At 50.5% G+C, this 15,492-nt stretch overlaps 1 protein-coding gene across 1 annotated transcript in view; it reads left to right on the plus strand.

Annotated features, from left to right (window-relative positions):
- Positions 1-13,693, plus strand: part of LCT (lactase) — a 49,082-nt gene extending 35,389 nt beyond the window's left edge. Inside the window, 7 exon segments of the mRNA XM_023764015.1 lie at positions 591-789; positions 1,938-2,140; positions 4,687-4,796; positions 7,218-7,352; positions 10,319-10,542; positions 11,297-11,524; positions 13,077-13,693. Coding sequence (XP_023619783.1) covers positions 591-789; positions 1,938-2,140; positions 4,687-4,796; positions 7,218-7,352; positions 10,319-10,542; positions 11,297-11,524; positions 13,077-13,297 — 1,320 coding nt within the window. The 3' untranslated portion in view covers positions 13,298-13,693.
- The last annotated feature ends 1,799 nt before the right edge of the window (positions 13,694-15,492 follow it).

The raw sequence follows: 15,492 nt of genomic DNA on the forward strand, positions 1-15,492 counted from the left end.
GCATTTGAGGCAGAGGGAAGGGGCTGGGCTGACGATGGGTCGTGGCCCAGTGCAGGCTGAGGGCAGTGGAGACCACAGCTTGGCTAAGATGGGGCGTGTCAGGGGCATCGAGGGGAAGGCTGAGAGAAAGGCCACCCCCTAAGCACGGCCAGGCTGCTCCTTCCCCAGCCAAAGGTTCCCCGCTCCACGGGAAGCCGCTCCGGACACAGTGGGTGATGTCCCTTTACAGTAAAATGCTCCGTCCCCCTGGGACCCTCAGCAGTTTGTCCAGGCAGGTTCTGATCTGAGAACAACCACGGCTCACACTGAAGACATGGCGGCCTCATGCCCTGGGCCTCACAATAGCGTCATGAAGTGGAGGTCTTTGCTCCTGAGCCCAGAACAGCGGGTGCACAGCTGCGACTCACACCCAGGCTTCTCTGCTCCACTTCAGCACTGTGCCCGCCCCCGGCCGCCAAAGAACCATGGAGCCTCTTTGGCCTGATGACTGGTTCTCAGTGTCCGCAGCACAGGTGTGCTGGGGCATGGCCGGCACCAGTGGCTGCCGTGCAAAGCAGGTGGATGGTCTGGCTGACCTCGCTCTCTCCCAGGTGACCCTTTACCACTGGGACCTGCCCCAGGCCCTCCAGGATGTCGGCGGCTGGGAGAACGAGACCATCGTGCAGCGCTTCAGAGACTATGCGGACGTGCTCTTCCAGAGGCTAGGCGACAAGGTGAAGTTTTGGATCACGCTGAACGAGCCCTTCGTCATTGCTCTGCAGGGCTATGGCTACGGGACAGCAGCTCCAGGTAGGGGCCCGGCCCAGCTGTCAGCTGGATGTGGCATTCTTAGCCCCCGTGAGCCTGAAATCGGGGAGCTTTGGAGGAGGGGCCAGGAGAGCCGGGGGCAGGACCTCAGAATCCCCACCCAGTTTCCCCTCTGACACCACTATGGCTCAACCTGAATTTCACGTCAGCGCCTCCCAGGAGTCGGGGATGTGGACTAATTGGTGAAGGAAGGGGCGACCCCTGAGGCTGTACAGGCCCACAGTCTGTTTCCTGCGACTCCCAGATCCCCCAGTTTGGGGTAACTGATTTGGCTGTCCTGCTCAGCCTGCCCTGACTCAACATGAGGATGCTCGAGGCCTTCCTGCCCAAGTTCTGCTGCAGGCAGGCCGGTCCCCCTGCGGAGAGCTGCTCCGGGCCCTGCCAGGGCCATATGTAAATCCCATGTAGGCGATTCATTGCTTTTCTAAGACAAAAAACCTTTTTGTTCCAAAACACATTTGACCCCAAAAGCTCTGATGGGGATTGTGGGCCTGTCCTGCCCCTTCAGAGCCATCCTGCCTTCCTTTCCTCTAGTTCTGAGCTTAGGAGTAAATCTGTGCTCATCTCTGTGCTCTTCGTCGTCACGTGTGAAAACTGGGAAGTCACAGGGAGACCCTGGAGTCATTACCAGATGCAGCTCCCGTGGGTCCTTGGTTGGCGCTTTGGTTTTCCATTCCTTCGGCCCGAGAGGTGGCCTCAGACCATCGGCTCCCAAGGACTCTGTCAGCTGCTTCCGTCAGCTGTCTTCTCCAACCTCTGCTCCCACCGTGGGCTCCCCAGAGTGCCCGGGTGTCAGCACCCGCCCTCGGGGCTCCTCTGGGCGCTTTGCCTGAGGCATGTGAGCACCTTGTGGGGGAAGGGGCAGAACCCAACATCCATCCAGCGCCTTGTCCATGCAGACACGGGCTGCTGGGGCTCCACACGCACTATTCCACTTCCTTCTCCCAGCGACTCCCAGAGGAAGAAGCTGGAAGGCTGAAATCCTCGCCCAGAGTTACACGGCCGCTAGTAGGAAGTGGAGCCAGGATTTAAGTTCCATTCTCCCCCCAAACACGTAGGGGACGTCTCTAGGCAGAGAGTGGCACTCTTGGCCACATTCCCTCTTGGCTGACACCCATGTGTGTTTCCAGGCATCTCCTTCAGGCCCGGCACTGCCCCCTACATTGCCGGCCACAACCTAATCAAGGCCCATGCTGAGGCCTGGCACCTGTACAACGACGTGTACCGCGCCAGGCAAGGCGGCCTCATCTCCATCACCATCAGCAGTGACTGGGCTGAGCCCAGAGACCCCTCCAACCAGGAGGACGTGGAGGCCGCCAGGAGATACGTCCAGGTCTGTTTGCCCTCCGGGCATTGTTTTTACTCTTCCCTGTCCCCTCTCCTGTCATGATCTCATGGGAGTAGAATTAGATCGCAGAACAAAGCGTTAGGGTGCAGGCCTTGTTCTGCTATTATCTGATTTTGTGAACTTGGTAGTATCACCTAACCTTGTTGGACCTTCATTTTCTTATCTGTGCAGTGGAGAGGACCTACCTACCTAATAGGTTTGCTGTGATGAAAGCTCTTTGGGGTTATCTTTTAAGTCTTAAAAATGATCTGTACACGTAGTCCTTGCTGGGTATTACATTGGCTTGAAGCTAACAAACAGAAAGAAATTCTCTTCCATGTCTGGTTTGACTACAGTTAATAGAACCAGGCTGCAGTGCCACATACAACCTCCAGGTGTCACCATATAACCTTACTTCCTCAGCCTAAGGCTTCCGTAAATTGGGAACTTCAGGCTCTGAAACTCATGAGTGCTCCCAATTCCAGGAGTTTAACATAAGGACACGCATCTCTTGGTCGTGGAATTTTGCTCCTAGGAAGTAGAGGGACTAGCGGGCAGGTGCCAACAACATGACCCAACCCTGTTTCACCTGAGCCCTGACAAGAGGAGATAGAAAAGAGTGGCCGCGTCGCCAAGTTTTTCTCTGGCTCCTGGTAATGTCTCTGAAGGGGTTGGAGGGCACCCTCTCCCAGGTTTCGCCTCAGGAAGCATTTTGGCTCTGAGGAGGAGCCTCCGACTGCAGCCCTGGGCAGGGACACCACGGGCCTTGTTTGTCAAACTCGTCACAAGAAAATTTGACAAAGGCAGTCAAATTAGTAAATGAAAATAGCAGCTTAATTTTCCTGTTTGCTAGCCAACCTGGGGGAAAGTATTAGAACGGAGTTAGTGCATCCCTCATTCCAGATAAATTGAATTAGAGTAGTCGACGTTTTCTGAAATCCAAAAGCCCAAACCTCAGGAAATGTTAGTCTCATCAGATTGAGACACCTGCTGGCGGACTGTGGAACTGCAGCCCAGAACTGGGACACGCCCTCTGGTAAAATCAGCTTCTAAGAAGGGCCCCAGGTCACCTCAGCTGCAGGTGAGGGGAGGATGTGGGAGACCAGAAGCCTCCTGGGAACCCAGCCTCGAGGCCTCATTCAGGAAAACAGACAGGACGGCTCCCACTCGAGGACTGTGGATCCAGTGCCCATGAGACGCCATCCTCTGCCTGGGCACCGGGACAGCCTTGCAGCTCAGCCCTCCCCAGGAAGTTGTGTGTGAGCCTGAGGTGCAATGATGGGGAAGGAGCCGCTCTGTGGTGGTGGGGACCGTAGCCTGGAGGCGTAGTCTCCCCATCTCCCACGGACCTTCCAAGGGCATCCCAGCTCAGTGCATCTCCCCTCTAGCTGCCCTAAGCGGGATGGCAGCTGACAAACCAGAGGAGGAGAAGAGGGCTTTGGGCACTTGAACTGCAACATGCAAACAGCCGCAGAGATGACGGTTTAAGAATGGGATTTGGAACAAACAAGCAGAACAGAAGCAGACTCATAGATATGGAGAATATTTTGGTGGCTGCCAGATGGGAGGGGGCTTGGGGAATAGGTGGAAAATGTGAAGGGATTTAGAAGTACAAATTGGTAATTACAGAATAGTCATGGGATGTAAAGTACAGCTGAGGGAATATAGCCAATAATATTCTAATAACGAAGAACGGTGTCAGATGGGTATTAGATTTATCGAAGTGATCACTTCATAAGTTAAATAAATGTCTAATCACAGAGTTGTACACCTGAAACATTGTACATCAACTGTAACTGAAAAATAAAAAGTTTTGATTTTTTTTCTTTTGAAATTGATTTCAGAGAGAGTAAGGGAGACGGTGGGTAAAAACATCGATGAGAGAGAATCATTGATGGGCTACCTCCTGCATGACTCCTATTGGGGACTGAGCCCTCAATACAGGCATGTGCCCTGACGTGACCTCCTAGTTCAGTGGTCGGCAAACTGCGGCTCGCGAGCCACATGCGGCTCTTTGGCCCCTTGAGTGTGGCCACGAAGTTTCAATTGCACTGTACGTGCATGCCGGTACGTGGTATTCTGTGGAAGAGCCACACTCAAGGGCCCGCAGTTTGCTGACCATTGTCCTAGTTCATAGGTTGACACTCAACCACTGAACCACACCAGCCAAGCTAAAATGTTGTGTGTTTTTTTAAAAAATAAAAAAATAGCAACTACTAAATACCTAAAAAGAAAAGAAAAAGGATGGCCCAGCCGGTGCTGCTCAGTGGTTCAGTGTCAACCCATGAACCAGGTCACGGTTCAATACCCAGTCAGAGAACAAGCCTGGATTGTGGACTGATCCCCAGTGCGGGGTGTCAGGAGGCAGCCAGTCAATGATTCTCTCTCATCATTGATGTTTCTTTTTCTCTCTCTCCCTTCATCTCTGAATTCAATAAAAATATATATATATTTAAAAGAATGGGATATGGAAAGAATGTGGGGAGTGGGGGGAAGTGTCCAGGGGCGGACCTGCTAATGCTGAGGCTGATGTCCCCCACCCCCACCTGCAGTTCATGGGAGGCTGGTTTGCACATCCGATTTTCAAGAATGGAGATTACAATGAAGTGATGAAGACTCGGATCCGTGACAGGAGCCTGGCCGCAGGCCTCAACAAGTCTCGGTAGGTCCTGGTGCCCACACACTCAGCCAGGAGAGGGTCAGGAGGGAGTCTGGTCTGTGGGACCGAACTGAAGCTCCTGGGTGGACAGCACAGTGGCGAGAGCATGGCTGTTGGGTCGGAGAGGTGTGTCTGAGGAAGTTACTGTATCTCTGAGCTTCCTGCTTGCTGGGAAGATTAAACATGATTGTGTATGTGAAGCTCTCAGCCGAGGTCCTGGCACTGCTATGTGTTTGACGAAAGGCAGTTGCTATTATTGTTGTTATCCTTCAGAACAGCCTGGAAATCTATCTTCAAGGGCACCCACTTCTTATCAACCCACCACCTCCCTCTAAAGACAAATTCCCCAGCTCATCCTACCCAATTCCATCACCTATAAGTGAATGGATAGCAATGGGTGATGGCCAGCGTGTTTGTTGTTTGGCCAGTAGGTGGCGATGGTGTGCACAAAGCAGTCCTACTTCCTGTCGAAAAAGTAATGGCAACATCAACAGCTAACATGTATTCATCTTCTATTGGTACGTCTATTCCTATTTAACCGTTTGAGTCCCAAGCAGCGCGATCGCGCTGCTGAGATTTTATGTCGAGAAAACATACGATTCGTTTGAGTCCCAGGGGGTATTGAAAAAACACTGTCGAAGAATCCCAAACAGCGCAACCTCGCTTTCTCTAAATGAGTATGAAAAGACCCAAACAGCGTGATAGCGCTTGTTTTATTTTATGTTGAGAAATACCAAGCAGCGCGATTGAGCTGCTTGGGACTCAAATGGTTAAACATGAGGCACAAATATTGAAGCAAGATCATCCAGCTATTAAATGATGGAGCTGGGATATGAAACCGGGCTGTCTGATTCCAGGGCCCACACTGGGATTGAGTCACCCAGCTGGGATTAGAGATACGGGACGTGGATGAGGACGGAATGGCCTGGCCTTATGGAAACATATCCACAAGCTCCAAGGTAGTGCATGTTGTTTCCATAGCTCAAAAGGCCTTTGAGTCTTTCCCACAAACTACCCCATAGAGCCCAGCTGTAAAGATTAAGTAATCCAGTCCCCACCCTTACAACACATCCTGGCCTGGTTGGGGCAAGTCCTGCTAAGCAGGCTGTGCCTACTGGTCTGGTCAGCCCATCTGGTCTCAGAGAAGCAAGTGAGCCCTCCTGTCCATCAGCATAGCTTTGCTGAGTGCCAGGTCAGAGTCTGTGTAAAGAGGAGCCTCCGTCAGGCTCCTCACGTGGCCGACACACCAGCTGGGAAGTCAGTCACCCTCATCACTCCAGGGAATTCTATTCCCCAGTTTGTTCATCCAGCAAAAGCTCAGATGATGAGATCATGACAAGGCAGGGCACCAGCTGAGCTGGGCCTTGGCAGTGAATAGCATTTGGGAGAACAGAGGGCATTCCATCCAAGAGGAACGGCGTGAGCACCAACCCAGCGGTAGGAATGAGTGGGGCATGTGCAGTTAATGGGGGGAGGGGTACTGACCTGGCGACCGGGGAGGGGCCAAGGCCACACGGTGAAGGGCCTGGAGGCCAGGTAGAGGGGCTCAGCTTTGATGCCACGGGCCCTGAGGCGCCACTGCTGGCTCCTGGGCAGGGCTCCAGTGTTCTCCCAGCAGTCTCAGAACCTCAGGGAGGAAGCGTTTTGCTCCCCCAGGTTAATGACAGCAGGAAGGTCAAGATGAAGGTGTCAGAGGACTAAAGGCAATCCCCAGGCAACCCTAAACCAGCAGCACCGCCTCTGCCTGCCAGAGGCACCTGCAGGCAGATGGGGCTGAGAAGAACCTGTATGTGTTGTACGAAAGCACATGCTAATCCGATTTTATAGGAAAAGTCTCAGAGAACATGAAAAATGCTCCAGCAAATGCTTATTTTACAAAAGTGTAGAGAGATCATGTGAGCAGAAAAGTTCCAATCTCCAAAGTTCAAAAAATTTAATCTGTAAAAACATTTCCCCTACTATTAAGGATAGACTTTGGAGAAAAGAGGCAAGCCTAAAAAAACCACAACAAAAACAGTGCCTTCGAAAGGGCAGATGATGGAAATACAAATTATAAAAGGTAAAACCTTAGGGTTAGTCTTAAGGTATATGCCTCAGACATGTTCTTGATTTCAAAATCTATCACAGATGGTAAATGTCAGAAGTTGCATGTTAATTTTTGAAGAAAATAAAAAAAATATGTGTATCTGTGTCTGTGTCCAACTGGGAGGTTTATAAGAGAGTAGCTTTTAGTTTCATTTGTAACAGGGGGGCAGTGAGGTTACAGGGCAGTAGGCGGAGCCTCGGTACCTCCGGCAGCAGTGGCAGGGCCTCTCCTCGCCCCTGGCCACTGCACCATCGCCACCCTGTCACCTGTGGTTTACAGCACCTCGACTCTGCCCCAGAACATTCTCCTCCCAACGCATGGCTGCTCCTTCCCCCCAGGCTCCCGGAGTTCACGGAGAGTGAGAAGAGGAGGATCAATGGCACCTACGACTATTTTGGGTTCAATCACTACACCACTGTCCTGGCCTACAATCTTGACTATGACTCTTGGATCTCTTCCTTTGATGCAGACAGGTAAGGCATCCAGCAGGGCCTCCAAGAACAGTCTTTGGAAAAGACAGTGGCCCCTCTGCCCACCTCTTGCTGGAAGGCCCACGTGGCCCGGAGAACGGCCTCCTGATGCCGTAGGTCCTGGGGTTTCTGAGATGAGTCCTGTCTCCTGAGACTCCTAAGCAAACCCCATCAGCCTGACAGTAATACACCGGATTTCCAAGACGCCTCCCATTGAGATAGGCATGCCGGAGTTCTTAAATAATGTTTTCAAGAAAAACCTTTTTCTTCCCTTTTCCTTTTTTTGTCATATTTGTTTTACTTGTTAGATGATGTATTTCAGCTAAAATAACAATAAGGACTTTTTTTTTTCTTTTCGGAGTAAAGGTCAAAGTATTATTTTTGTATTACACCAATAATATGTGTTCACATTGGTTAGAAAGCAAGAATAGGAAATTCTTCAGTTTTAATTCTAACCCAAGGATATATTTCCATTGATTTTTAGAGAAAGTAAAAGGGAGAGGGAGAGACAGAGAGAGAAACATTGATTAGGTGCCTCCGCACTCGCCCTACCCAGGGTCGGGGATCAAGCCTGCAACCGAAATATGTGCCCTTAATGGGAACCAAACCCAGCTCAGGCCAAAGCTCTATCCATTGAGCCAAACCTGCTAGGGCGGATAGGAAATTCTGAAGCGTATGTGTGTATATGTATATTCACATTACACATAGTTTACACAGTATATATTTGTACATGTATTTGTTACAAAAAACAACAACAGGATTAGCCCAGCCAGTGTGCTCAGTGGTTGAGCATTGACCTATGAACCAGGAGGTCACAGTTCAATTCCTGATCAAGGCACATGCCTAGCTTGCGGGCTCAATCCCCAGTCTGCAAGGGGGGCGTACAGGAGGCAGCTAATTGATGATTCTCTCTCATCACTGATGTTTCTATTTCTCTCTCCCTTTCCCTTCCTCTCTAAAATAAATAAATAAATAAATAAATATATATATATATATATATATATATATATATATATATATTTAAAAACCAGATTATACACTGAGTGGCCAGATTATTATGACCACCCCATCAATACAATGAAGTGAATTAGTTATGCAAATAATAATAAAACCTTGAGAGTATTTCCTTAGGAAGTTTTCAATATTCAGTATTTTTGGAAGTGTCAATGAAGTACTGATGGGGTGGTCATAATAATCTGGCCACTCAGTGTATGTATATATACTATTTTGTTTCATTTCAACTTTCTAAAAAATGTTTTTATTGATTTTAGAGAGAGGAAGTATCAGGGAGAGAAACATCGATCAACTGCCTCCTGCATGCCCCCTTCTAGGGATCAAGCCTGCAACCTGGGCATGTGCCCTGATCAGGAATTGAACCAGCGACCTCTCAGTGTATGGGACAATGAGCCACACCGGCAGGGCTGTTCCTTTTATTTTTTAAGTTCTTTTATTACTATTACTACTACTACTACTATTACTATTACTGGAGGCCTGATGCACAAAATTTGTGCAAGGGGCTCGGGCCCTCGCAGCCCTGGCCAGCCCTCGCAGCCCCGGCTTCATCCAGCAGGTCGTCCAGACGGTTGTCCAGAATGTCGTCCGGACAGTTGTCCAGAATATCATCTGGATGGTTGTTTGGCTGCTCGGTCTAATTAGCATATTAGCTCTTTATTATATAGGAATTAAACTTAGAGAGAGGAAGGGGGAGGGAAGGGAGAGAGAGAACGATTTGTTCCACTTATTTTTAAAAAAATATTTTTATTGATTTCAGAGAGGAAGGGAGAGGGAGAGATAGAAATAAACATCAATGATGAGAGACAATCATCAGTTGGCTGCCTCTTGCACGCCCCACACTGGGGATCAAGCTGCAACCTGGGCATGTGCCGTGACCAAGAACCGAACCGAACTGTGACCTCCTGGTTCATAGGTCGACACTCAACCACTGAGCCACACTGGCTGGCCTCCACTTATTTATACATTCACTGGTGGCTGCTTGTATGTGCTGACTGGGGATCAAAGCAGCAACCTTGGTGTATTCAGACGACGCTCTAACCAACTGACTAACCACGCAGGGCTATTTCGTTCCTTTTCTATCAAGCATCCTTCCATCCCAGTAGTGTGAATCTTGTCAAGGTTCTTTCTTTGAAAACAAATGCGTACACCCCACTGTGTCCTGAACCCACCATTCAGGCTTGGCAAGGGGGACTGAGAGGACCCCTGCTGGTCCCGTCAGGCACCCACTGGACTCTCGCTGCCTCACTGGTCTCCGGACGCCTCCACAGGGATCCATGCTCAGCTATGGAATGCCCCCCATTCACTTTCAGCTGAGCAAGATAAATCCAGTCGTTGGCAAAACTAAATGGTTGGGTTATTTTTTTTCAAAAATTTGGATGTACGTTCAATAACTGTATTTGAAATGCTTGACTCTCAAGACAGTTGAGTTTCCGTGCCTCCCACAACAGGCGCTCCTTTGGCACAACCTGTTGCCCTCTCTTATCTGTCCCTGGAGAGAGGGGCAGGGTCTTGGGCACTTGAAGCAGGTCCCAGCCTAATCCCCCGTCCTCACACAAAGGGGTTGGTGCCTGTGGCACTGACCAGACCCAGGTGACTCAGGGAAGCCCGTGACAGCTGCACCCACTGGAGACGTGGGAAACCCAGAGCCCTTTCACGTCCAGTGTGCGGTGTTGAGCGTGTGGAAGGTTCGGTCCGGGAGTGAGACCCTCCCCCTGCACACGTGGAGAGCTGGGACAGAGCGATAGCGTGGCTTGTCTGGTTACACCAGCACTAAGCAGTGAACCTAGAACTTATGGAGAGAGAATTGGGGCCATTTAACTATTCTGGGTTCACTTATGACTCTCACGACTAGACAAAACCTAAGGTTTTTCCTAGTATAAATCCTGCTTTGTCTTTTGTGCAAAGGGCCTCTGGGAATTTATCAGACAGACCTAATCTTGTGTTTGAACTGGCAGGGGAGTTGCCTCCATCACAGATCGCTCTTGGCCAGACTCGGGCTCCTTCTGGCTGAAGATGACACCCTTTGGCTTCAGGAGGATCCTGAACTGGTTAAAGGAGGAGTACAACAACCCTCCGATCTACGTCACAGAGAACGGAGTGTCCCAACGGGGAGAAACAAGCCTCAATGACACTGCAAGGATCTACTACCTCCGCAGTTACATCAACGAGGCACTCAAAGGTATGGCAGGCCCACCCTCACGTGCACCTCGCACTGCGGAAACATCTGCTCACATCTGCATTCAGGGTGGCTTTGTACCCATGAACCCCATAATGAGAAAGATGAGGCTTCTTACTCCTGTTGGGTTAGCTGCACTGCTTTTTTTCCTTCCTAGACTTAAGCTCAGCAGGCAGACCAGTTGCCTGAATCAGCTAGACCTGAGCTCTCCGTATCCTCATTGATGCCCGAGGCCCCTGGACAGCAGTGCCCTCCTGAGGACAGTTTGGGCAGGGCTAGGAGGAACCATTCGGGCTTAGGGGACTGTCTGAAGGGTCTTTTGTTCCTGAAGCAAAACTTTGAGATCCCCAGCTCAGCAGAACTTGGGAGGAGACTATGACAAAGAAACAATAACACTGGTGAAAGAGAATGAGCAATGCAGCTGTGAAAACAAAAGATCAGGAAATCCGATTCCAGCTAAAATCTTTCCCAAGGGCCACTCACTAGTATTTTCTATAGAGAGGAGCACAGGTCTACCCATGTTCCCGACGTCGCCGAGCCTTTCTAGAAAAATGCTGATGGCTCTGCAGATAACAAACACTGCATGCAGTGGCTGGGCAGATCTGTCACAGAGAACAGAGTGTCCCAAAGAGCTAAAGAAAAGCTAGCCTGGACTGCACATGGGGACTGTGGGAGAGCTCTGGGCAGCAGGGCCTCAGCAGGCCTGGGGTGAGGGTGTCTTATGCAGGAAGCTCATGCCGGGCCTCTCTTTGGACAGCTGTGCGGGATAAGGTGGACCTTCGAGGATACACTGTTTGGAGTGTGATGGACAACTTTGAGTGGGCCACGGGCTTCGCAGAGAGGTTTGGTCTGCATTTTGTGAACTACACTGACCCTTCTCTGCCAAGGATTCCCAAAGCGTCAGCCAAGTTCTACGCCTCTATAACCCGGTGCAATGGCTTCCCTGACCCAGCCGCAGGCCCACACCCTTGTCTCCAGCCAGAAGGTGAGATGCAGCTCTGAGAGCGACTAAAGCCAGAGGGAGAAGGGTGAGAGGGGCCTTTTCCAGTCTATTTTCTTCTAGTTTATTACTCTCCTCTCGGCCTTTCCATTCCCTTCATCATCGGCCAGTATTTATTTTCTTTGAATGTTCTTAGGATGGAACAAGGCACTGTTACATTTAGAAACTAGGCCCTGCTCTGGGAATAAATAGCAGGTCTAGAGTCTCATCCTAGCCCTGCTATTAACCTTCTGTGTAACCTTAGGCAGAAATGAGGCAAATGTCTGGGTTGATACAGAAACAAACACAGTGCCTGACATAGTGTAAGATGACAGGATTTGTGAATGACTGAAAAAATATGGATTACTATCTACAGTACACTAATAATAGACAAACATGTAAATTGACCATACCTCTGTAATGGCCCACAGGCAATTAGGAGGGAATATGCAACTTAAGCAGGATAAAGATGGCAGTGGCCACGGAGCCAGCCGGAGCGGGCGGGAGGCTTGGGTCGCCCCCAGCGATGGAGGAAGCCAAGCTTCCCACCTGCATGGGCTGGCCCCTGAAGGAGAGGCCTGTGGGCGGTGGCCACGGAGCCGGCCTGAGCGCACAGGAGGCTTGGGTCACCTGGGCTGCCAAGGGAGGGGACTGCAGACAGCCAGTGGGGACCCCCACCCTGAAGGGGGTGTGGCCAACCTGCAAACAGCCCTCAGCCCCTCACCCAGGCTGGCCACAACCCCCAGTGGGGACCCCCACCCCAATGGGGGCGTGACCAGCCTGCAAACCACCACAAGCCACTTGCCCAGGCTGCCCCGACCCCCAAGAGAACCTCCACCCTGATCTGGGACACCCTTCAGGGCAAACTAACCGGCCCCCACCCATGCACCAGGCCTCTATCTATACTAATAAAAGGGCAATATGCTAATTAGACTGGGAGACCTTCCAGGAGACCTTCCGGACGTTCTGGACAAAGCCATGGTGGTGGGGCCGAGGTAGAGGCAGTTAGGGGCCAAGAGGGGAGGGCAGTTGTGGGTGATCAGGCCAGCGGGGGGAGGGGGGGCAGTTGGGGGTGAGCAGGTCAGCAGGCAGAGTGGTTGGGACAATCAGGCAGGCTGGCAGGTGAGCAGTTAGGAGCCAGCAGTCCCGGATTGTGAGAGGGATGTACAACAGCTGGTTTAGGCTTGATCTCTGTGGGATTGGGCCTAAACCGGCAGTCAGACATCTCCCAAGGGGTCCCAGGCTGGAGAGGGTGCAGGCTGGGGTGAGGGACACCCCCTGCCCCCGTGCACGAATTTCATGCACCGGGCCACTAGTACAAATATAAGAGACAATTACCTAATTTAGATTATACTTTAAATTGCTGATAGAGATGATTAAAAATAAATTTACTTAACTTCATTCAGAGGCTCATCCGTCAGTGACAGGGATGTGCCCTCAGCAAGGCGCTCACTCGGGGCACCCGTGCCAGGGATCTAGCTTGGGCTTAAAACAGGTTAGCACAGTCCAGTAACCACATCGGTGCTAGTGTGAACCGCCCTCTGTTGTCCTCTCCTAGATGCTGGACCCACCATCAGTCCCAAGAGAGAAGAGGAGGTCCAGTTCCTGGGCCTAGCCCTGGGTGCGACAGAAGCCCAGACCGCATTATACACGCTCTTTTCTCTCATGCTTCTTGGAGCCTGCGCTGTGGCATTTCTGTCCTACAAGTACTGCAAGCGCTCCAAGCAGCGGAACACACAACCAGGCCAACAGGAGCTGAGCCCTGTTTCTTCGTTCTGACCACACGTGCCACTTCCTCCAGTTCTGCAAAACAAGCCTAGTTTCTTTGTACACCTTTACCACCCACAACACTCCTGAGGATCTTCCATTCCGCCCATATCAGAGTTCTTCACAAAGGCCTCCTGCGCTGTCAGAGACACACCTGCAAGGACTGCAGTCCCTGATTAAAATGGGAATGCCTGCATCTTGCCCCAGTATCAGAAATTCATTTGGGCATTAGAAGACCCTGCAGCTGGCTCTTATGCAAATGTGCAGATACTGAACTCATCCAGTGGTTCTGTGAGCCACTTAACTGGGCAGTTCCAAATTGAAGGAATTTTAAAAATAGAAACAGAAGTGAAAACCAATCCTTTTTCTAAGAAATCAACTCCATTGCATAGATGGACTGTGTCATCTCCTGCCCTCTCTCAAAGCTCCCTTCCAGCCTCATATCTTGTGTTTCTCAGAAAATAAAAATGGTACCATGACCTGTGTCCTATCCCCTATGAGAGATTTTCCTTGAGAAAATAGGTTCCAGAGAACTTACGAGGTCACACAGGCCATTTGGGAAATCTACACTTTCCCACCAGACCAAGGCTTCCTGCTTACATTATATCTCCCTGGCAGAAAAACCCTAATATACAAAAAGAGATATCCTGTGAATGATCCTTTACTCCCACCACCGCCACCACCTATGTCCTCCTTCCCTGTGTAGAGGCAGGCGTGTACGGACCCAAGCGTGGCCTTCAAGGCGTAAGCGTTCTCACCTGGGTTCACTTAGCCTGTTTCCCTTTTCCTCTCTCGATCTGTGGTACAGTGGGGCCTTGACTTATGAGTGTCCCGACTAACGAGTTTTTTGAGATACCAGCTGTCTCTCCGCCGGTTTTTTGCATTGAGTTGATAGAGTAATTTGAGTTAATGAGCTCCTTAACGAATTAAACTCGTAAGTCAAGGCCCCACTGTAGTTCTAAACTGCATGCCCTTGACTATCCCATACTCTTTTGTGTCCTTGCAAATACTATTCCTTCTGCCTAGGATGCCCTTTCTTCTGAAAATGCCTTCAAGCCTCAGCTCAAATATGTACTTTTTCCTCTTTATAGCTGCCCTCAATTCCCCAGGCAGACACTCCTTCTACTTTGCTGTAAATACCCCATGACCACATTTTACTGGAATTGCAAATTTCCCTGCTAGTAACTTCTTGAGGCTGAAGGACCATTTCTCACTGTCTCTAGCAAGAGACAGGGCATAGAAAGCACACCTGCTCCTTTGGTGTGTTTATTCACAGAACAGATCCAGAGTAGTGGTGGGAGCACAGAAAGATGTGCTCTTATTAATTCCCCTATGCTCGCCTCTTCCCATGACCACATCACAATTATAACTAATTACAGACCCACCAGCACTGAGAACCATCTGAAGACTAGTTGAACAGAAGTCCTGTAACTAAGGCTGTAGAGAAGCCATGTTGAGACTAGTGGGAGGGGTGGTAAGGGCAGGTCCCACACCCATTCTGTGGTGATTAAGAATCTGGAGGGAGCACTGGCAAGTGCTGCTCAGTGGTCAGAGTGCCAGCCCTTGCACTAGAGGGTCAGGGGTTCAATTCCCGGTCAAGGGCATGTAACTGGATTGCAGGTTTGATCACAATCCTCTCCCTTTCTCCCTTCTACTTCTGTCTAAAAATCAATGGAAAAAATATCCTCAAGTAAGGATTAACAACAAAAACCAACCAAACAAAAAATAATTGTTAGGGATAGCTTGGCTGTGTAGATACCCCTGAGGAGTGAGGGGTCCCAGCCCTACACAGGTATCCCAGCCCCGGGCACCAGTACCAAAAGGGGAATCCCTGTAACATCTGGCTGTAAAAACCAGTGAGGATTTCGTCCAACTGAGACAGAGGGTGGCTGGAGACTTAGGCGCGCCTCTTAAAGGGGTGGGGGGCACGCACAGACTTACTCGCACACAAACTTAATATGGGGCCGCAGCACAGGGGTAGCAGCTCAGAAAGTGCCAGGTACATATAAGAGGAACTAAGGTGACTTACTTCAGAGAAAGGGCTGAAGGGGCAAGTGGTCAGGAGAGAAGCTTCTTTGTTCCTTTGCCAAATGCTCCTCTCCTGCAGTCAGCAGGCTCAGACAAGCACCAACTCTGGGCTCTCCATTAACCAGGCTCACACGGGTCGCCCCACCCAACTCACGCACACTGACCAAGTCTCTACCAGC

This window comes from Myotis lucifugus, unplaced genomic scaffold, assembly GCF_000147115.1.
Source record: "Myotis lucifugus unplaced genomic scaffold, Myoluc2.0 scaffold_312, whole genome shotgun sequence".
NCBI lineage: Eukaryota > Metazoa > Chordata > Mammalia > Chiroptera > Vespertilionidae > Myotis > Myotis lucifugus.